Here is a 23,928-nt window from a genome sequence, read left to right on the forward strand (position 1 = left end):
CTTTGCTAAAACTTAAATAAACCCTAATTACAGCATTTTCTTGATCTCCCATTCTAGAAAATTTGTGAAAGAGGAAATCCAGTTAGTCTGCCATGATTCAATTTTGATTGAAATTATACTAGCCCTTGGTGATTATTACTTTTTAAAATATTTTTACTCATTCTTTTAAATCCATCCTAGAATAAATCGACTCATTGCACTGTAGTTTGTAGATTTATTTTTCCCTATTGCCCCCTTTTTGAAGATGAGGATAACACTTGCATATTTCCAGTCTCATATGGTATCTTTCCCATCTTTCATCTTATGAGAAAGAAGGTGTCTAGAATGCAATCCTTTGCCAAAATCTCATGTGATTATGTGAATGCTTTGGAGCTACATATTTTATATATATATATATATATATATATATATATATATATATAGTTCTCTTATCTATATGTGGCCTAACTCCTTTTTTTGGTTGTCTTAATGTTTTTTTTGGGGGGGGTAGGGGGAGGAGATAATAAAAATGTAAATTTATTTGATATTTCTTTCAATACCACAGAATGAAGTTTTTCAGAGTCTCATAATTTAAATTCAACATGGAAAATTAGGTGATTCCTTATTTCCCTATTTATCCTAGATTTTAACGGTATTTTTCATTTTATTTGTCCTTTGGTAACACAAAGGTTATTCTCTGTAGAGAAAAGAAAAGCAGGATAAGAGCTGGACAGCTCTGTATTCTGGCATATGTATCCTGAGCAATAGCCCTATCTTGTTCTTTGTCCCAAATTCCCCAATACTAAACAAAAGAAAACTAAAACAAAAATGTTTAAAAGTTCTAACTCATTTTGAGTAGAGGGCAGAAGGAAACAAACATTTTGTTAAAAGATTTACTGTGTGCCAGACCACACTTTAAAAAAATAGCTTTTTATTTTCAAAATATATGCAAAGATAGTTTTCAACATTCACTCTTGCAAAATCTTGTGTTCTAAGTTTTTTCTCTTCCTTTCCCCTTCTGCACAAGAAAAATCATATCAAAATCAGATTTAAGGAGAAAGAAAATGAAAGAGGAAAAAAAAAAAGCAAGCAAACAACAAGCAACAACAAGTAAAAATACTATTTTGTGATCCATATTCAATCCCCATTGTCCTCTCTCTGGATGCAGATGGCCTTCTCCATTACAAATCAATTGGGATTGGCCTGAATCATCTCATTGTTGAAAAGAGCCAAATCCATCAGTGTTGATCATCACATAATCTTGTCTGTATTCTCTTGGTTTCTCTCACTTCATTCAGCGTCAGTGTATGCAAGTCTTTCCAGACTCTTCTGAAATTATCCTGCTAATCATTTCTTATAGAACAATAAAATTCCATCACATTCTGTAACTTATTCAGCCATTTCCCAACTGATGGGCATCCACTCAGTTTCCAATTTCTTACCACTACAAAAAAGACTGCTGCAAATATTTTTGCATATATGGGTTCTTCCCCCTTTTTTATGATCTCTCTGGGATACAGACACCCTATAGAGACATTGCATAATTCCAAATTGCTTTTCAGATGGATGGATCAGTTCATAATTCTATGAGCAATGTACCAGTGAGCAGTTTTCCTACATCTCCTCCAACATTTATTATTATCTTTTCCTATCATTTTAGCTAATCTGAGAGGTGTGTAGTGGTAACCTCAGAGTTGTCTTAATTTGCATTTCTCTTAAAGGAGTGATTGAGAGCATTTTTTCATATGATTAGAAATGGTTTTAATTCTTTCATCTGAAATTCTGTTCATATTATTTGACCATTTATCATTTGGAGAATGGCTTGTATTTTTATAAATTTGAGTCAGTTCTCTATATATTTTAGAAATGAGATCTTTATCAGAACCTTTAGATATAAAATTTCCTCCCCAGTTTTCTGTTTCCCTTCTAATCTTGCCTTCATTGGTTTTGTTTGTACAAAACCCTTTTAATTTGATATAATCAAAATGATCTATTTTACATTTCATAATGTTCTCTAGTTCTTCTTTGATTATAAATTCCTTCCCTCTCCACAGATCTAAGAGGTAGACTATCCCCTTTTCTCCTAATTTGTTTATGGTATCACCTGTTATGTCTAAATTATGAACCATTTGGACCTTATCTTGGTATAGGGTGTTAGGTGTTGGTCAATATCAGACCACACTTTACAAGTATTATTTGATCCTCACAGCAACCCTAGAGGTAGGTTTATTAATATTAATAATAGTTTATTATCTCCAAGTCAGGTGACTTGTCTGAAGGTAGTCACATAGCTAGTACAGGTCTGAGAATTTGAACTTAGGAGTTTGCAGTTCCCAGCCCAAATTGTGCTCCCTGGCTGTGTACATATTAGCTCCTGGTCCTGCTCTTCTAGAACCATGCCATGGCTTTGTATCAGTTACTTTATTACCTGGTTTTAGTGCTATATTCTGTGTATGCTTTTGAAGCATGAGATCTGTGATTTTCTCTGCATCCAGTGTGGGGCCAAATTGTCTGGACCTTTCAAAGCTAAACAGAGTTTATATTGTATTCAGGAGGCCAAAGGAAGCCACTGGAATGGTGACCAGCAGAATCACACATTCAGATCTTCACTTAAAGAATATTTAACATCAGTCTATAGAATGGACAGGAATCATAATAGAAATCTGTTCTCTCTAAATTTTAGGGGTGTGCCCAGCTACAGCTGGGTTTTTGTGTTCTCTGTAACTCATTCTAAAATGGGTAGTCACTTGTCCCCTCAGTTCCTAGCATTTCCACTCCATTCTAACATTTCTCCCTAAGCAGTTTCTCTAGATTTTATCAAAGGCACTAAGGAATGATTTGCTCTTTTGATTTGGTACAGAGCTTCCAGCAGATGTTCACCTCAGATTACTACTTTATCATGCCACTGTCATAATCTTAACTGTTTTTTGTTTTATTTTGGTTTTTTTGGCTTCCCCTGTCTCCTAATCATATTTGACTCTTCATGAGCATTTTTGGAACTTTGTTGGCAAAGATACTAGAGTGGTTTGCCCTTTCCTTCTTCAGCTCATTTTGCAATTGAGGAAACTGAGGCAAATAGGATGAAGTGACTTGCCCATAGATACCCAACTAGTTGAGCCTAGTTTGAATTTAGGTCTTTTGAAACTAGGCTATGCATTCTATCAATGGCACCACCTAGCTGCCAGTTTCTTAACTTCTCAACCATTTCTCCCCCCTTCCCCCCCCCCCCCCCCCCCCCCCCCCCCCCCCCCCCCCCCCGTCTCTCTTTTGTGTATATTCTGCTATTGGGCTCATTTCTATTTCTACCTATATTAATCTTTGCCCTGATGCCATCTACTGGGCTGAAATAAGACACTTGCAACCTCCTGTGTAGCTGTCACTCTACATTCTTTTCCTCTATTCTGTTCTTTATGAACAGACCCAAAGTGTATGTATTTATCAAGATGATTATTACAAATTATTATCTGCATGAATTTAGTCTTTTCTCCTTCCTCACCTGACCCTCCTACAGGTGCTTTTCTTTCTGAAACCTTGTACTTTTCTTTCATTGGCAGCCCTTGATTTGACTATAGCACATCAGGTGCTCCTCTCTCCTTCCCCTTCCTCTTTTGATAAACTCTTCATGTTGTAATGTAGTCCCAGGTAAGATGCATTCTTTTATCAGCAGTGTGTTACTAGCTTCTTTCCATAATGCTACTGTCTGCCTTTTCACTATTACCTTTACCAGATTTCTGTCCTTACTCCTATCTCCCTTTGTACATATACAAAGAAGTAATTAGGTGGTCTCTTCATTGTTACCGTTGCTATTGCTATCCTTTCCTGTTGTGTTTATTCACTCTATTTCTGTTTTTTGGATGTGTGAGAAGCAAATTCTCTCTCCTTTTCTGCTTTTATTCATAAAAATATTTCAAAACTCTTATCATTGAATGTCCATCTTTTTTTCCTATATGATTAAGCTGGCTGCATCTAGAACTCTAGTGCTTTTTTGAGCTTATTTATTCCATTTTCTCCTCCTTTTTCTTGGACATAGAAGAAATCTTGTATTTTAATGTCCTTTCCTTTGTATTTGAAGGTTTTTCTTCCTGATGGCTTGGAGAATTGGTTGGTTTTGAATTGAATTGTTAAGTTTAACCATGTATCTGAGATTTTTGCAGGTTTTGAGGACAGATCTGTGAATTTTTTCAATTAGTATTTTGCTTTCTATATTCAGAAGTACTGAGCAGTTATCTTCTATTATTTTCTTGATTATGATGTTAAGATATTTGCATCCTGTCTGAAATCTGAATATTTTGCTTACATGATGAACCATAGTTTGTTTTAATATTGTTATTATTATTAATTTGTTAGTCTTCTTCTAGATTGTTCTTTACTTCTGTATTTTTACATTCTTAATCTATTGGTCTCTTGTTCTTGCTTTGCACTTTAAAATTTTTTTATTCTGCTTATTATTTTTGCTGTGCAGGATACAAATTCTGTTCTCATAATTCTCATTTCTCTTTCAAACCACTCATGAACAATGTATTGTGATTTTACATTTTTCTCCAATTCAACAGGATCCTCTGCCTCATCAAGTGTTGTCATTTTTCCTTTTTTTCCCCTTTTCCCCCCCTTTTTTTGGCAGTATTTTAGAAATGCTGAACTAATTTACTAGATCTGGAGGCCATATTTCTTTTTGCTGTTATTATTTTTCCTGTTGATTCATGTGTTTGTATTCTAGGTCTTTAAGATTTCTTCTTACTGAATTTTTTGCTACTTAAAGTACTTTTATTTTTCCTATCATTTACTTCCTCATTTTCTTAACTCTGATTGTGATTTCTTTGGGGGCTGGATCCCAAAAATATCTTAGCCTGTTCCTAAACTGGGCAATTCACAATTCGCCTTAGTGAACCAACCTGCCTCAATTTTCATTCAGGATTAATGGAGTGCTGCTGCACACATAGCTCTTCATTTGCATAGTGCCCTGTCCTTGTTTCTCAGTTACCAATAGTTCAGAGCCTATTGTTCCTGCAGGCTTGTTCTTTAAAGCTATCTATTAAGGCCTGAGTAAAATTTTGCACCCTGGAGTCTCAGGGTCAGTAATAGAACTGGGTATAGGAGGTGGGTTTTGATGTAAAATTGTGTTGTACTTAAATCTGCTGGTACAGTTAGTTTAAAAAAAAAAAAAACATTTTTTTGAGATTCTCTTGTGTTTCAGATCATGGAAGTAGCTGTTTTCTGTTTCGGAAAGGTTTGAGACATCCATAGGATTTTCAGAATAGTCTTATCTTCCATCTTGTTTGTCATTCCCCCTTCCTCCCCTCTCTCCTTTTCTCCCTCCCTTCTTTCTTTTCTCCTTCCCTCCCCAGCATTATTGGAATGTTCTCCCTCCTATATTTGCCTTCTGACATCTTTCACTTTCTTTAAATCTGTTAGTCTTACCTTCTAGAAGAATCCTTTCCCACTACTCCTTACTCTTAGTGCCTTTCATCTTTTGATTATTTCCAATTCATTTTGTATATAATTTATTCTTAGCTCTTTGCCTAGTTGTCTTTCCCATTAGATTGTGAGCAGTAGGGATTGTCTTTTACCCTTCTTTGAATTCCTAGTATAGTGCCTGCTGTTTTTTTAATGACTTGCTGGCTATATTGCCTTTGGGTGTTTATATGGAACATTACAGACAGGAATACTACAGTTTTAAGCTTTAAAGAATCGTATATTCACTTTAACTTTTATTGAAGAAACCTAATTAATTCAGAAATAATAAAAGCACAATTTGATATTTGAAAAAAATGCTTAATTGCAAAATTGTAAATTTGTACTATTTTCAGCCTTTTACCTAGATACAGATGGAGCAGAAAAATTCTATAAAAATCATAAGAAATGAGCATATCCACTCAATAGGATTTTTTTTTCCCTCTACAAAAATGGAAATTTGCATTTGTTTCCATTTATAGATTTTTGAGGAGAAACTTAAGTCTGGGTTTTGGTAGCATACACCACAGTTGTTTAAAAGAAGGAAATTCTAATCAGTGCTATATAACATTCAGCTAACTGTTTAAGCATCTATCTACTCCCTTTCTACCTTGGTCACTCAAAGTGGGATTCTACTTTGGAAATATCTAATATGATTTGAAGATACTTGTGTTTTTTGTTCTTTGTGTTTTATGTTCCAAATGTTTTACACATTTTATAGCAGGGATGTCTCTAGCATTTGGATAAAATTCACTGATGAGAAGTCTGAATGAGGGGTCAGGAAATCTGAGTTTTAAGTTCTTTCATTTCTAGTATCAACTAGAAATGTGACTTCAGCAAGCCATTTAACATCAGTTTTCTCATCTATAAAATAAGGAGGTTGATGAGACTATATGTTATGTTTTATTCTGTGAATTGTTGCCATCTAAATGACAATATTTTTGGCAACAGCACCTGTGTTATGCTGTAATAGAAACTTTAAGTTAGTAATCTTTTTCTCCTAAAATATCTGTAATGTAATTTAATGTATATGGTAGCTGTATTTCTCAAAAGTTGTATGAAATCAGTTTGAATTTTTGAAGAGAACTCTTGAACTTAAGAGTGTATTATGTTCTTGGTCATAGTGCTGTTTAGTAAAAAGTTCTGAGATTTTGAATTCATTTTCTTTTAGAAGCAATGTTATTTTATGTCAGGGTATTGACCACATTTTTAAAAAAAAAAGATTTTTTATTCTGAACTTCACAAAAAATAGTATTTCTAAATATACAACAGAACTCAAAAAAGAAGATTTTATGTAAAACTGAGCATCCATTTCATGCTGTTTTCTTTTTTCTTTTAAACCTATATAATAAATATTAAAAGATATTTTTCTTTTTAAATTTTTATTTTGTCACTTCTATTCCCCATTGGAGTGAAAAAAAACAAATAAGAACAAAATTCTTGGGATATATGCATAGCCAAGAAAAACAGTTTCCCTTATTGACTATATCCAAAATCATGTTTCATTTTGCATATTTATTCCATCATCTCTCTGTCAGAAGGTAGGTAGCATTCTTCATCATTAATCCTTTGAAATCATTATTGATCATTGCATTGATCAGAATTCTTAAGAGTCTCTTGTAGTTTGGTTGTTATAATATAAATTTCTTCTTACTGAAATTTTTGCTACTTAAAGTACTTTTATTTTTCCTATCATTTACTTCCTCATTTTCTTAACTCTGATTGTGATTTCTTTGGGGGCTGGATCCCAAAAATGTCTTAGCCTGTTCCTAAACTGGGCAATTCACAATTCGCCTTAGTGAACCAACCTGCCTCAATTTTCATTCAGGATTAATGGAGTGCTGCTGCACACATAGCTCTTCATTTGCATAGTGCCCTGTCCTTGTTTCTCAGTTACCAATAGTTCAGAGCCTGTTTTTCCTGCAGGCTTGTTCTTTAAAGCTATCTATTAAGGCCTGAGTAAAATTTTGCACCCTGGAGTCTCAGGGTCAGTAATAGAACTGGGTATAGGAGGGTAGCTTGGAATAAAATATTACAAAAAGCAAAATATATAGATTTACAACCCAAAATAACTTACCCATGTTTATATAGTAGTCTTGTCACATACCCCTAGAATAAATAATACTTATATCCTCTTCTCCATTAGTATTTTCTGTTTACTCTTTTTTGTCTTTGTCTTTAAAAATCTTCAGATTAGAACCACTCTCTCCTCAGATTCTCAAATTTTCTTATTTCTCAGTACGTCTTGAATATATTAAAATTTTGAACAGATACTTCATTCTCCCATTATTAGGATGTTAAATTCTACGTCATCATACAGTCCCTTCCCATTGCTTAAATTAACTTAGTTTCCTATATTTCCCTTGACTCTTTCTGTGTTTGCACTTCAGAGTTTATGCTTGGCTCTGATTTTTTTCTCTAGAAATGCTTGAAAGTCCTTTCTTCTATTTACATTCATTTTCCCCCATTGTAGAATTCTGCTCAACTTTACTGGGTAAGTTGTTTTGGGTTGTAAATCTATATATTTTGCTTTTTGTAATATTTTATTCCAAGCTACCCTCTCGTTTATAATAGAAGCTTCCAGGTCGTGTGTGATCTTGACTATTATTCCTTAGGACTTTGAAGTAGCTTCTTTCTAAATGCTTGTCACACACACACACACACACACACACACACACACACACACACGTGTGTGTGTGTGTACATATATATATATATATATATATATATATTTGATAGGAGAATTCTGAATTTCATCTGTAACATTTATGCAACTTTTGTTATTTCAGAAAGTGACTGGCACATTCTATTTTTACTTTGTCCTTTTGCACAATAGAGGTGGGTAGTTTTTGTTTATGATTCCTTGAAATATAATGTTTAGGTTTTTTTTTTTTCTGACAGCCCAGTGATTATTAACTTCTTTCTCCTTGACCTGTTTCCTAGATCAGTTGTTTTCAATAGTACTTACCTTACATTTTATTCTATTTTGTTGTCTGATAGTGTCTTTGACTCCTCATGTTTGATCTATTCTAGTTTTCAGGGAGTCTGTAGCTTGGGGTAATATTAATCACTTTCTTTGCCTAAGCTATTTACTTATCACATTTTTTTTTTTCTTTCAGATCTCTTACTTGCCTTTGTTATGGGGTTACTTTCTATTGAGTTGTATTTTGGGCCATTTCTAGATCTACAATAATTCTTTTTTTTATAGTAGATTTTTGTTTTTCAAAATACATGCAAAGATAATTTTCAACATCCACCTTTGTAAAACTTTGTATTCCAAATTTTTTCTCCCTCCTTCTCCTAGACAGCAAGTAATCCAATGAAGATTAAACATGTGCAATTCTATTTTCACTTTTATTATGTAGCACAAGATGTATCAGATCAAAAAGAAGAAAAAAAAGTAAGCAAACAACAACAAAAAAGGTGAAAATACTATGTTGTGATTCATTTTCAGTCCCCATAGTCCTCTCTCTGGGTATAAATGGCTCTTTCTATCCCAAGACTATTTGAACTGGCCTGAATCACCTCATTGTTATAAAGAGAAACGTCTGTCACAGTTGATCATCATATAATCTTGTTGCAACTCTGTACAATGTCTCTTGGTTCTCCTTACTTCACTCAGCATCAGTTCATGTAAGTCTCTCCAGGCCTCTCTGAAATCATCCTGCTGATTGTTTCTTATAGAAGAATTAAATTAAATTAAATTCCTATAACATAATTTATTCAGCTATGTAAGTCCTTTTCCTTTTTTTATGATCTTTTGGGATATAGACACCCAGTAGAGACACTGTTAGATCAAAGGGCATGCACAACACATTAATTTTTAAGAATGGTTGTATTTTTATTTCTTTTATTCATCTCTCCAGACATATTTTGTGTCAGGACCAGCCTCTGCCCCATGCTGTGCTTTTGGATAGTATAGTTAGCCTTGTGACCTTCATCTTCTTGGGTTAGTTACCAGGGTATTGAGATACCTGGGTTTGAATGCTGCCATTCAGTGCTGTACACTGATCTTTGCAGCATGTGGTAGCTTCTAGGTTCCCTTCTTTGATTTTCCAACAGCCCCAGGGCCTTCTGACCACTTCAGGATACAGAGTCCTTCAGGCTACAAGCTTTTGATGTATTACTGGTTGTACTGGAAAGTTATTGACCTGTTTGCCTATGTTTACATTGGTTTAATTTAAAACAATTTTTAATATAAATATTTTAATAAAAATGATGGTAATCTGATCAATTATAGATTATATAATTCTATACTGTATTGTATCAAATCATAGAAATAAGCTCTCGAAGAGATTTCAAAGTTTAATCCCCTTGGAAAAGGGACATACCTTATTCCGGACCACATGGTAGAATCAGGACTTTGAGCTGGTTTCTCAAGTGAATACTAGTTTTGTCTTCTTTGTATAACACCACACTTTTAGCTTAATGTATATATCATATTATGTGAGGGATGTGTGTGTGTGTGTGTGTGTGTGTGTGTGTGTGTGTGTGTGTGTGTGATTGCTCTCTCTCTATATATATCCCCTTTAAGATTTGCAGAACACTTCACAAATATTTTCTTAACAGCAGTCCTGGGATTGAAGCTGACAAGATAATTTATTTTCCTAGAGTCACATTAACCATTAAGATTCTAAGGCAGAGTCTGAACCTTTTTGACTCTAGGTGGAGCACTTTACCACTGCATGATTTAGCCGCTGACTGCTACAGTAATTTTGTTGCTAGACTTGCTATAATGATAGACTTTCATTATGATACTAGGGTAACACAGTGACGTTTTATGAAATTTCTAAAAAGAGTAAGGCATATTTCACTCTTCAACTAAATACAAACAGACTGGAGAGCTCCTTTTAAATTAAATGTGCCTTCAGCTTAGCACAATAATATACTTATAACTCCTGGGACATAGAAAGCTACTTTCCCTCCTGAAGAGTATATTTTTGTACTCTGTTGAAAAATCCATTTTTAGAGTACTAGCAAATTAAATAGAATTCTAATGGGTATTCCATTTACTCTATTCACAAGATCTGACCTTTATGTTCCAAAGATTTAGATTTCGTAAGCAATACTACTATTGAGGCAGCATGATACCACAGAAAGTGCCAGATTTGGCATCAAAGAAACTGGATTTGAATTACAGTTCTATTTTTAAGCTATATATAGCTTTGTGGAGGATGGGGGAAGGAAGATGGACGTGTTATATGTTGGAGATGAGGAGAAAGAATCTTCATTCTAGAAACAGGGACCAGTCAGGACTAAAGACTGTCTTCTTTTAGGGGAGAATTTATCGCTTTAGTCCAAGGTAGGTAAGGAAAGGTTGGTGGGCCTAACATATAGTATGGGGAAATGCTAGTAACTAGAACCCTCACAGCTCTGTAGTTGTCTCTTAGCCCTTTGTGATTCCCTCTAGGGTAACTAGATGGGGTTATTCAAATTAGATAGGGTTTCCTGAAGCATTCTTTGAAGAGTAGATGTGACATGTATTTACCCTTTCTCCACCACTCTGCCTACCAGAGCCTCTCTTCTCCACTTAAAATGGGAGCAAGAGAGAATTTGGTCTTCTCCTACTAATTAAATAAATAATAGGCAGAACATAGTATGAATCACTGCTAAATTATTAAATATTTTGTATCATTTGTTTATTTAGAAATTCATTAATAATTGAAGGCATGATTAAATGAATTTATATTAAAGATTCTATGTGTGACACCTATGTTCTATCTTTTGTTATGTTCTACTTTCATTACATTCTTCTTTATTTCTATTTGTCTCAACATCTAACATGGTACTTTGTAAATTATTTATGCTTAATAAATGGTTGTTAAATGAATGAATATCATCAATTAAGTAGCATTAAACATCCCTTCTTATGTCTCCATTGATCATGCCTAGCATATAGTAGATAATTATGCTTAATCATCTATTATATGTTAGACATGAACATTGATTTGACCTAGAAAAGTTTTCTATTAAAACCTTTGAAATACTGTCTCATTTATCTTTCCTTCTCTTCCCCATCTGAGGAAAAACAATTACAGAAGCTGAGGCATGAAGTAAAAATTCTTTCTTCATTGTTATTCTTTTTCTTTTTCTTTTGCCTTCTTTATTTGTAAGATTTCTTGCCTACTATATTATCTCCAGCAATATGATTTTTTTTTTAAAGTCACACTTTACAACATTGGACTTTGTGTATAATTTATAGAGAATTAGAAATAAGAACCATGCACCAGAAGATGTAGATGAATTGTAATCAGTACTGGTGGAGGGAATACTTCCTCTTACTAAGCTCACAAATTCATTAATGTTTTGTCATTCACTCAAGGGAATTAATGGGAAAAAAAAAATCAAATGAAGGTGGCCTAGCTGGACCTGATCTAAAACTATATTATAAAGCAGCAGTCACCAAAACTATTTGGTACTGGCTAAGAAATAGATTAGTTGATCAGTGGAAAAGGTTAGCTTCATAAGACAAAATAGTCAACTATAGCAATCTAGTGTTTGACAAACCCAAAGATCCCAACTTTTGGGATAAGAATTCATTATTTGACAAAAACTACTGGGAAAACTGGAAATTAGTATAGCAGAAATTAGGTATGGACCCACACTTAACACTGTACACCAAGATAAGATCAAAATGGGTCCATGATTTAGGCATAAAGAATGAGATTATAAATAAATTAGAGGAACATAGGATAGTTTACCTCTCAGACTTGTGGAGGAGGTAGAAATTTATGACCAAAGATGAACTAGAGATCATTATTGATCACAAAATAGAAAACTTTGATTATATCAAATTAAAAAGCCTTTGTACAAAGAAAACTAATGCAAACAAGATTAGAAAGGAAGAAACAAATTGGGAAAATATTTTCACAGTTAAAGGTTCTGATAAAGGCCTCATTTCCAAATATATATAGAGAATTGACTCTAATTTATAAGAAATCAAACTATTCTCCAGTTGATAAAATGGTCAAAGGATATGAACAGATAATTTTCAGATGATGAAATTGAAACTATTTCCACTCATATGAAAGAGTGTTCCAAATCACTATTGATCAGAGAAATGCAAATTAAGACAACTCTGAGATATCACTACACACCTGTCAGATTGGCTAAGAGACAGGAAAAAATAATGATGAATTGTTGGAGGGGATGCGAGAAAAGTGGGACACTGATGCATTGTTGGTGGAGTTGTGAACGAATCCAACCATTCTGGAGAGCAATCTGGAATTATGCCCAAAAAGTTATCAAACTGTGCATACCCTTTGATCCAGCAGTGCTACTACTGGTCTTGTACCCCAAAGAGATACTAAGGAAGGGAAAGAGACCTGTATGTGCCAGAATGTTTATAACAGCCTTGTTTGTAATGGCTACAAACTGGAAAATGAATGGATGCCCATCAATTGGAGAATGGTTGGGGAAATTGTGGTATATGAATGTTATGAAATATTATTGTTCTGTAAGAAATGACCAGCAGGATGAATATAAGAGAGTCTTGGAGAGACTTACATGAACTGATGCTAAGTGAAATGAGCAGAACCAAGAGATCATTATATACCTCAACAACGATACTGTATGAGGATGTATTCTGACAGAAGTGGATTTCTTCGACAAAAAGATCTAACTCAGTTTCAATTGATCAATGATGAACAGAAGCAGCTACACCCAAAGAAAGAACACTGGGAAATAAATGTAAACTGTTTGCATTTTTGTTTTTCTTCCCGGGTTATTTTTACCTTCTAAATCCAATTCTTCCTGTGCAACAAGAGAACTGTTCGGTTCTGCACACATATATTGTATCTAGGATATATTGTGACATATTTAACATGTATAGGACTGCTTGCCATCTGGGGGAAGTGTTGGAGGGAGGGAGGGAAAAAGTCGGAACAGAAGTGAGTGCAATGGATAATGTTGTAAAGAAAGTTTTTTTCAAAATAAAAAAAAATTTTAAAATGCTTTGTCATTCATATATTTCTTCTCTATCTTTATCAAACAATTAGTGAACATTTATTTAGCTCCTACTAAGCCTGGCTAATCTAGGGATGCAAAAAGAGACAAAAGACAAATTTTACAAAAGATTCTCTAGAAGATTACAATCTAATGGGGAGAGCACAACATGCAAACAAATATTCAGAATAAACTATGTACAGGATAAATAGGAGATGAGGAAAGGCTCTGGAATTACAGGGGTTGGAAAAAGCTTCCTTTAGAAGGTGGGATTTTAGTTAAGACTTAAAGAAAGCCAGAGAGGTCTATAGTTTGAATCATAAAATATGCATCCAACTCAAATTATCTTGGTTGGTTGGTTTTTTAAAAGATCTGTATCTAGGGTAACTACAGTAAAGGAGAGTCTGGAAAAGATTTAGGTTTTCAATATTCTTTTGTAGCATGTATTATTAAGAGTTGATATTAATGGATACAATAATTTTAAGTTAACTAGTGGATTTTTACTATATATTTAAACATGACTGAATAGCCAAAAATTATTCATTAACTTACTAATCCATTTTGCCTATTTTGACCATGTTTTCAATGTAGATTTAATGAACTGTAGCTCTTATTCAGTAGAAATTTTTTTTCCTTAGAGTACTATGGGAAACATACCTATTTTATTAATGATACTTTTTTTCTAAATCTAAATTGCTTACTAATATATCAAATTTAATTGAGTACTTAAAAATTTGTAATGCGTATGCTTGTCTTGAAAATTTGGCTGCTATTTTGTTTTAGGGTAATATTGAACCTTAAGGTATATTTTGAACACCTCTAGAAGTTTATTGAATTTGTCTAAAGTTATTTGATACTTTCGGAGCATGTTTTTGGAACAGCTGATAGAAAACACTTAGCAGTCAAGCAAAAACAGAGAACTCATTTGTCTAGTAAGAATTTTATTTTAATTGTAGAATATTTTCATTTCCCAAACTTCTAGAAACCTGTTGTCCTGATCCCCTCCTTTTTTAAAAAACTGGTTTTTTTTCCTTAATATTATTCTTGATTCTCTTAATTTTCCTGATGGAATGAACAGAAATTACATTTTGCCAAAGTTATAGAAGTTAGGTGGTTGTTGTTGTTTTTCACTTTCCAACTTTGTTCCAAAAAAGTGGTTGAAAATGACAAATAATATTTAGTATTTTATAGTTTTATCTGTTTTCACATGCACTTATTCTTGGGGTCTCAACAACATGCTGAGGTAAACAGGACAGATAGTGTATTTATTATTTAAACTGGAAGAAACTGAGGTTCAGAGTTTAAATGACCAAAATTCATATTTATATGACCAATTCTAGAGGTGGAGCTAAGACTAGAATTTAGTTTTTCTGATACTTTATATTTCATTGAGCTGCCTACCCAAAACAAAAAATATCCAATATGGAGCACAAACTCCTGGTCCGTCCTATATTTTAAACCCTGCTGATAGTAGGTTGAATATTATTACACAATACAAATTCTAAAAATGTATCCAAAAGACCGGGAATTGAAGCATACTGCCTAACTTCTTCATTCATTAAGTGAGCATTAAATGCTTACTCATATCAGGCATAATGCTAGGCATTTGATATAAAAAGGTTTGCAATCTTCATGGAGTATATATTTTACTGAGGTAAACAAAGAATTCAGTCTTTCTTGTCATCCCCATCTATACTCTCCAATCTTATTCAATTTATACAAAGTAAATAGACTCTAGAGAGTAAGGAGAATATCAATTATTGGGAAAAGGGTCTAGGAAATGCCTTCTATAGGGCTAACAGTTAAGATGATCTCTAAAGGAAGCTTGGCATTCTATACGAGATAAAGATGAGGATATAGAAATATCCTTCTAGGCACGGGAGAGAGCCTGTGGAATGAAGGACATTCGATTGTTGTATTTATGAGTTCCAAAAATCTTTTATGGACACAGACAAATTATTGGATTAATGACATTGTTTTCTGTTATTAAGGTAAATCATCACAATTCTGATCATTTTTCAACATAAGTCACTTCAATTTAAAATGAAAATAAAAGGAGGGGAAAATAAAAGGATTGTTTATTTTCACATATGTTTGAGATATTTAATACTCTGGTTCTGTCAGTGTGCTGCTCAATAGTTGTGTGAAATCAGTTCATCCAAACAAACTAAAATAAATATTTCCCAGCTATTAATCCTTGACATTTATTAGTAAGGATCAGAGATTGCCACCTGAAGAAGATGAACATGGGATCTATGCTAGCTATATCTCTGGAGACAAGAATTGAGAAGAATTAGTTTCCTTTTGTTCGATGAATGGTTCACAATTTGGAGATTACTGAAAATCAATATTTTAAAGTTTAAAGTTGAGGAAATAATCTGACTTCTTGACTAAGATGAAGCACTCCCTTTTTACTTCTTATTGTACATTATTAAACTGATTATTTAGGATCTGATTGTTTTTAGGTTTATTTTGAATATATTATTGCTTTGGCTTAGAAAGACCTAAAATCTAACAATTTTTTAAAAATCATTTCTTTATTTGCCTTTTTAAAAATTGAGTTCTTTATTCCATTAGTAGTGATATTGTTGAATCAAAGGGTATGCTAGTATTATAACCTTTTGGTATAGTTCCAGATTGCTTTTCAGAATAGAGTTTATAACTATGGTGCTCCACTGTCCCAATTTTCTCACATTTCCTCCAACATTTGTCATTTTCCTTTTCTGTCATAATTAGTCTAATTGACTAATTAGATAGTGCTAATGAGGTAGTACTCCAAAGTTGTTTTAATTTGCATTTATCTTATTAGTAGTGATTTAAAACATTTTTCATAAAACCATGGATAGCTTTGTTGAACAACTGTCTTCATATCTATTGACCATTTATCAATTGGGGAATGACTTGCATTCTTATAAATTTGAGAAATGAGGCCTTTATCAGAGTAATTTGCAATTTTTTTCGCAGTTATGATTAGTTTCTCTCTATTCTATTTTTGCCTGTTTATCCTATTCTTTCATTTTACTCTGTCATTCCTCAAAAGTGTTCTGCTTCTGACTACTGTGTTCTCCAATTTGCCCTTTCTTCAAGGCATGGCTGAAGAACCTTTTATCTACCAAGGATATTCTGACATTTGAGTATTTATAACATCATTCATGGGCCAGTACAACATTGTCAACTTACAGAAGTCATATAGTGAAAAATGTATCTGTGGTTGCTTAGCAAATGATTTTGTGGACCTTATATAGTTCACAGGCCAGGTGTTCCCCATCACTGCTGTAGGGCAAGATACATTTTTTTTGCACAACTGAGTGTATATATTACTCTTTCTTTGAAACAATACTGATGAAAGCAAGATTCAAACCTTACCCACCACCCCCTCTCATTTATTCCACCACTGTAAAAGATCGTTTGCACCTCTTTTATTTGAGAAAATTTACTCATTCCATCACTCCCTTACTCCTCCCAGTGCATCTCCTTTTTTATGATTAATTTTATGCCCTCCCATCATAGTCAACTCATACCAGTGCTCTCTGTCTGTAGCTAACTAACCTAATAATAATAAAGTTCTTAGAAGTTTACAAGTATCATCCTCCCATGTAGAGATGTAAACAATTTAACTTTGAATGTTATATTTGAAAGTCAGATTTTCTTTTCAGCTTTGGTCTTTTCATCAGAAGTCCTTGAAAGTCCTCCTTTCCTTAAATATTCATTTATCCAGTTTTGAAGGGTAGGTGATTCATGTTTCAATCCTTGCTCCTTTGCCATCCAGAATATTATATTCCAAACTCATTTAATGTAGAAACTGCTAAATCTTATATTATACTGACTGTGTTTTCACGGTATTTGATTTTTTTTTCAGACTACTTGAAATATTTTCTCTATGACGCGAGAGCTCTGTAATTTGGTTATAATGTTTCTGAAAGTTTTCCTTTGGGATCTTTTTGAGGAGATTGGTAGATTTTTTCCAATCCTGTTTTACCTTCTATCTACTTCTAGAATATCAGGACAGCTTTCCTTCATAATTTCTTGAAAGATAATGTCTAAGGGCAGCTAGTTGGTGCAGTGGATAGAGTACCAGCCCTAAAGTCAGGATGACATGGGCAAGTCACTTAACCTCTCCCCCCCCCCCCCCAAAAAAAAATAAATAAATAAAGAAAGAAAAATAATGTCTAGACTTTTTTTTTTTTTTTTTTTTCCGGTAGTACAGTAATTCTTGAATGATCTCTCCAAGATCTATTTTCCAAGTCAGTTGTTTTTCCATTGAGTTATTTTACATTTTCTTATTGTCTCCTGGGGTCATTAGCTTTTACTTAGCCCAGTCAAATTTTTAAGGAGTGATTTTCTTCACTAAGCTTTTATATCTCCTTTTCTGTTTGGTTAATGTTTTTAAAGAATTATTCTCTTTGTTGGATTTTTGTGTTATTCTCCTCAGGATTTTTTTTTTACAACCTTTATCAAGCTATTGACTCGTTTTTCCATGATTTTCTTGTATCACTTCCTTTTCTTTCCCCAGTTTTTCCTCTACTTCTCTTATTTGACTTTGAAAATGTTTTTGAGCTCTTTCAGGAATTTTTATTGGATGTAAGAACAATTCACATTTTTCTTTAATGCTTTGCATTTAGCTATTTTGATTTTGTTTTTTGACCTCTGTCACTACAGTAATTTAAGTATGGTCAGGTACCAGCTTTATTGTTTGTACATTTTTTTCAGCGTATTTCTTCACTTTTAACTTTTATGTTATGACAGTGGATGACAGAACATTTCAGATTTTATGTGTAATTTTAGAAGTAGTTTTGGGATTTTTTTAAAGTTTTTAGTTCTTCCAAGGTGGTATTCTCTAAAGAGAGGTATAATGACTGCTCTCCTGGCCTATGCTGGTCTGTGAGAGATTACAAGCATTCTTTTCTACCCTGAAACTGTGACCATGGTTCTCATTGTCCTGAGATTTTACCCTGTAGGGTATTAGATTTCCTCCTTGCCCTGGAACTAAGACTGGGAATAGCACATTTTAATGCAGCATAATCCAATGCCAGGATCAATACAGAGGACTAATTGTCTTCTGACTAATTGTCTAATCTACTTGCCATCTGTGGGCTAAGCTCTGGAACTACCACAGCTGATTTAATATCTTTCAAGGCCTGCTACTGGCTTGTCTGGGCATGAGCTGTGTTGGATTGTGCTCCACCCTTGCCATAATGAGACCAGACCTTTCTCTTCCAGCCTTCTAATTTGTCTTGGGCGGAAAAATTATTTTACCTTTTCCTTTTGTTACTTCTCTTGGTCCTGCCACTCCAGAATGTTTTGAGTTGTTATTTTAAAGTTGTTTGGAAGGAAATTTGGGAGAGCTTAGGTGAATCTCTGCCTTTATTCTATTGCTTAGAATAGGAATGCTTTCAAAATAATCACTGAATTTTAACCTTTGTACAAAATTATGGGTTTTGCTTCTTTGAAAGTAAATAGTAATATCTTATATAGCATATGTACAATGATGTCAAGATTTTTTTCAGAGTTATTTAGGATTTAGAAAAATTAAGTTTGAAGCACATTTGTTTGTATTCTGAATTTATGGATTGATATATTTATTTGTGAAGTATTTAAACCATGAGAGTTACAAGATTGCTTTCAAAATAAGTTTTTAGGTATTATAAAAACATTTACATTTGGAGGCTTTCCAAAGAATCCCCCAAATAACATTACTCTATGTCCTTAAACATTAAACCAGTAGCAAGATACTTAAGGGAGTGTATGAGTTTAGGAAATTCAATACATAAAAATGTGATTTCTCTCTCTCTTTTTTAATAGGGGCCCCTTCAGTGTTGTACGGCGATGTATCAACAGAGAAACTGGGCAGCAATTTGCAGTAAAAATTGTTGATGTAGCCAAGTTCACATCAAGTCCAGGGCTAAGTACAGAAGGTAAGAGATGGATTTCAAGTAAGTTATTTGATGTCTCACTTTATTCCATCTCCAATATCCATTTGCCAACTAGTACCTTCATCTGGGATTTGGGGAACAGGGAGAGAGGTGTAGAGAAATAGAAAAAAATATTCTTGTTGAAATGATTTTTTTGGACTTAACATTTGAAAGAAGAGCTTTCTAAATATTTATTAATGCAGCCAATGTAACTGAATAAGAAAATTAAGCCTTTAGGTGTGTTTTCTGTTCTGCTTTAAGCAACACTGTTTGTTGTGGATTTAGATGAAGAGAAAACAGATAAAGATATAATTGTAGACTTAAAGGAAATTCAGATATGTGACTTCCCCTCTTAAAATTCTGAACTTAATGATTCAGCAGAGTTCAGTACAATCCAATAAGGCCGAGAGAAATGAGATATTTAACTGGGAATTTGAAGTGGTAGTACTTGTAGGACATGCAAGTTAGGCTTCAAGTAATTGAAACTCAAGCTGCTTGTTTCATGCATAAACCTTTTTAGCTATACATTTTTACTGAATCCTTGATAATTTTTAACAGTAAATTCAACTTTGATTCTATAAAGTTATGTATATGTTAGAGGTGGTATTGATTGATATTTTATACTTGGTCAATTTAAATATATCTTCATTGTTGGAGTAATTAACAATCTGGCATAAAAGATAGCATAATTTATCAGTCCTTTTCTTCTTTTTTTTTTTCTTTTTCTTTTTTTTGCTGAGGCAATTGGGGTTAAGTGACTTGTCCAGGATCACGCAGCAAGGAGGTGTTAAGTGTCTGAGACCAGATTTGAACTCAGGTTCTCCTAACTTCACAGCTGGTGCTCTATCCACCTAGTTGCCCTATCAGTCCTTTTCTTTTTAGTCAAAAGATTACTCCAGTTTGTAACTTAGATTAGCAAATCCAAGACAGAGCAGACTGTAATTTTCAGAATATTTACCAAGATAGTTGGCCATGACTGTGGAAAACAGAAGCCAGTGATCTTAGACCTATTAGATAATCTAGCCCAGAAGATCTTTTTTCATTGTCCTCACCTTAAAATGTCTCTGTTACTGAGATGTTCCATCTTTGATTTTATAAAAAGATTCTTATAAATTGCTGCTCTTTAGATTATTTGTTGATTTTGTTGTTAGTAATTCCCAGTATTTAGTACAGTGCTTAAAACATAGTAAGTTTTAATTAGTTAAAGTAAGTAAATGTTTGTTTATTAATTGATATCTAAATAGGACAGCTAAAAAGTGTCTTACAATTAAATAGTATTTTATAACCAAGAAGTAAATCTGTTTACTTTTAAATGAAAATAAATCGATTCCTGTTGTTTTTTCTTTGCACTAATTTCTGAATGTACTCAACATATTTTTCTTCTTCATAGAATGCCTTTCTTTAGAGTAAATTTTTTAAAAATGAAAAAAATTTGAATAACCAGTCAACAGATTAATTCCATATGGCAATATATGTATGTATGTATGTATATATATATGTGTGTGTGTGTGTGTGTGTGTGTGTGTGTGTGTGTGTGTGTAAGAATTGTGAGGTTTCCTCAGTTATTTACCATATGCATTGTATACTACATCCAAAGTCTTCTTTTGTCATGAATGTAAAGATCTACATTTCTCAGTTGTTCTCAGGGACCAAGTTAGGTCATAATTGTGCATTGTTCAGTTTGATTTAATTACTCTTTCATTGAAATTATTCATAGTCTTTATGCATAGTATTCTTTTTTTTTAATTTTAAGTACTATTTTTTTTTCAGTTACATGTAAAGACCATTTTTAGTATTGCTTTTGCCTAAATAATTTTGTATTTTATCTTATTTTAAATTTTTGGATACTTTTTTATAATTATAACTTTTTCTTAACAGAACATATGCATGGGTAATTTTTTACAACATTATCCTTTGCACTTACTTCTGTTCCGACTTTTCCCTTCCCTCCCTCCACCCCCTCCCCTAGATGGCAGGTAGTCTCATACATGTTAAATATGTTATAATATATCCCAGATACAATATACATGTACAAAACCACACAGTTCTCTTGTTGCACAAGAAGAATTGGATTCAGAAGGTAAAAATAACCTGGGAAAAACAAAAATGCAAATAGTGCTCATTCATTTCCCAGTGTTCCTTCTCTGGGTGTCCATCTGATTCTGTACATCATTGATCAATTGGAACTGAATTAGATCTCTTTGTCGAATATATCCACTTCCATCAGAATACATCCTCATATAGTATTGTTGTTGAAGTGTATAATGATCTCCTGGTTCTTCTTATTTCACTCAGCATCAGTTCATGTAAATCTTTTCAAGCCTCTTTGTATTCATTCTACTGGTCATTTCTTACAGAACAATAATATTCCATAACATTCATATACCACAATTTACCCAACCATTCTCCAATTGATGGGTACCCATACATTTTCCAGTTTCTAGCCACCACAAAAAGGGCTGCCACAAACATTTTGGCACATAAAAATCCCTTTCCCTTCTTTAGTATCTCTTCGGGATATAAGCCCAGTAGTTTCACTGCTGGATCAAAGGGTATGCACTGTTTGATAAGTTTTTGGGCTTAATTCCAAATTGCTCTCCAGAATGGCTGGATGTGTGCACAACTCCACCAACAGTGCATCAGTATCCCAGTTTTCCTGCATCCCCTCCAACTTTCAGCATTAATTTTTCCTGTCATCCTAGCCAATCTGACAGGTGTGTGTGGGAGGTATATCTCAGAGCTGTCTTAATTTGCATTTCTCATATGGCTAGGAACGGTTTTAATTCCTTCATCTGAAAATTGTCTGTTCATACCCTTTGACCATTTATCAATTGGAGAATGGCTTGATTTCTCATAAATTAGAGTCAATTCTTCATATATTTTGGAAATAAGGCCTTTATCAGAACCTTTGACTGTAAAGATGTTTTCCCAGTTTATTGTTTCCTTTCTAATCTTGTCTGCATCAGTTTTGTTTGTACAAAAGCTTTTCAATTTGATATAATCAAAATTTTCTATTTTGTGATCAGTAATGATCTCTAGTTCTTCTTTGGCCACAAATTCTTTCCTCCTCTACAGGTCTGAGAGGTAAACTATCCCATGTTCTTCTAATTTATTTATAATCTCATTCTTTATGCCTAGATCATGAACCCATTTTGACGTTATGTTGTTGTACAGTGTTAAGTGTGGGTCAACGCCTATTTTCTGCCATACTAATTTCCAATTTTCCCAGCAGTTTTTGTCAAACAGTGAATTCTTATCCCAAAAGCTGGGGTCTTTGGGTTTGTCAAACACTAGATTATTAAAGTTATTGACTATTTTGCTCTTTGAATCTCATCTATTATACGGTTCAACTAGTCTATTTTTTAGCCAATACCAAATGGTTTTGGTAACCGCTGTTTTACAATACAGTTTTAGATCTGGTACAGCGTGGCTGCCTTCATTTGATTTTTTTTTTTTTTTCATTAGTTCCCTTGAAAGCCTCAGATAAAGTTTGTTGTTATTTTTTCTAGGTCATTAAAATAGTTTTTTTGGAAGTCTGATTGGTATAGCATTAAATAAGTAGATTAGGCTAGGTAGTATTGTCATCTTTATTATATTCGCTCAGCCTATCCAAGAGCACTTAATATTTTTCCAATTGGTTAGATCTGACTTTATTTGTGTGGAAAGTGTTTTGTAGTTTTGCTCATATAGTTTCTGACTTTCCCTTGGCAGATAGATTCCCAAATATTTTATGCTATTGACAGTTATTTTAAATGGAATTTCTCTTTGTATCTCTTGCTGTTGGATTTTGTTGGTGATGTATAAAAATGCTGAGGATTTATGTGGATTTATTTTGTATCCTGCAACTTTGCTAAAGGTGTGAATTATTTCTAATAGCTTTTTAGTAGAGTCTCTGGGGTTCTCTAAGTATACCATCATATCATCTGCAAAGAGTGATAATTTGGTTTCCTCATTACCTATGCTAATTCCTTTAATCTCTTTCTCAACTCTTATTTCCAAAGCTAGAATTTCTATTACAGTATTGAATAATAATGGTGATAGTGGGCAACCTTGTTTCACTCCTGACTTTACTGGGAATGGTTCCAATTCATTCCCATTACATATGATGCTTACTGAAGATTTTAAATAGATGCTCCTGACTATTTTAAGGAAAAGTCCATTTATTCCTATACTCTCAAGGGATTTTCCCACATCTATTGAAATGATCATATGGTTTTTGTTAATTTGGTTATTGATATAAGCAATTATGCTAATAGTTTTCCTAATGTTGAACCAGCCCTGCATTCCTAGTATAAATCCTACTTGATCATAGTATATTATCCTGGGGATGATTTTCTGTAATCTTTTTGCTGATATTTTATTTAATATTTTAGCATCAATATTCATTAGGGAGATTGGTCTATAATTTTCTTTCTCTGATTTTCAGTTTACCTGGTTTAGGTATCAATACCATGTCTGTGTCATAAAAGGAATTTGGTAGGACTCCTTCAATCCCTATTTTTTTCAAATAGTTTATATAGCTTTGAAGTTAATTGTTCTTTAAATGTTTGGTAGAATTCATATGTAAATTCATTTGGTCCTGGGGATTTTTTCTTAGGGAGTTGATTAATAGCTTGTTCTATTTCTTTTTCTAAGATGGAAC

At 33.4% G+C, this 23,928-nt stretch overlaps 1 protein-coding gene across 13 annotated transcripts in view; it reads left to right on the forward strand.

Moving 5' to 3' along the window:
- Nucleotides 1–23,928, forward strand: part of CASK (calcium/calmodulin dependent serine protein kinase) — a 430,649-nt gene that overhangs the window by 72,874 nt on the left and 333,847 nt on the right. For 7 of the 13 annotated variants that reach the window (XM_051985006.1, XM_051984999.1, XM_051985001.1 and 4 more), the window contains exon 2: nt 19,177–19,289. In XM_051985006.1, the coding sequence (XP_051840966.1) occupies nt 19,177–19,289 (113 nt within the window). Of the gene's footprint in view, nt 1–19,176; nt 19,308–23,928 lie in introns of all 13 variants that reach the window. The other 6 variants (XM_051984998.1, XM_051984997.1, XM_051985003.1 and 3 more) reach the window with 1 other exon arrangement.

Source organism: Antechinus flavipes, chromosome 3, assembly GCF_016432865.1.
Source record: "Antechinus flavipes isolate AdamAnt ecotype Samford, QLD, Australia chromosome 3, AdamAnt_v2, whole genome shotgun sequence".
NCBI classification, from domain to species: Eukaryota; Metazoa; Chordata; class Mammalia; order Dasyuromorphia; family Dasyuridae; genus Antechinus; species Antechinus flavipes.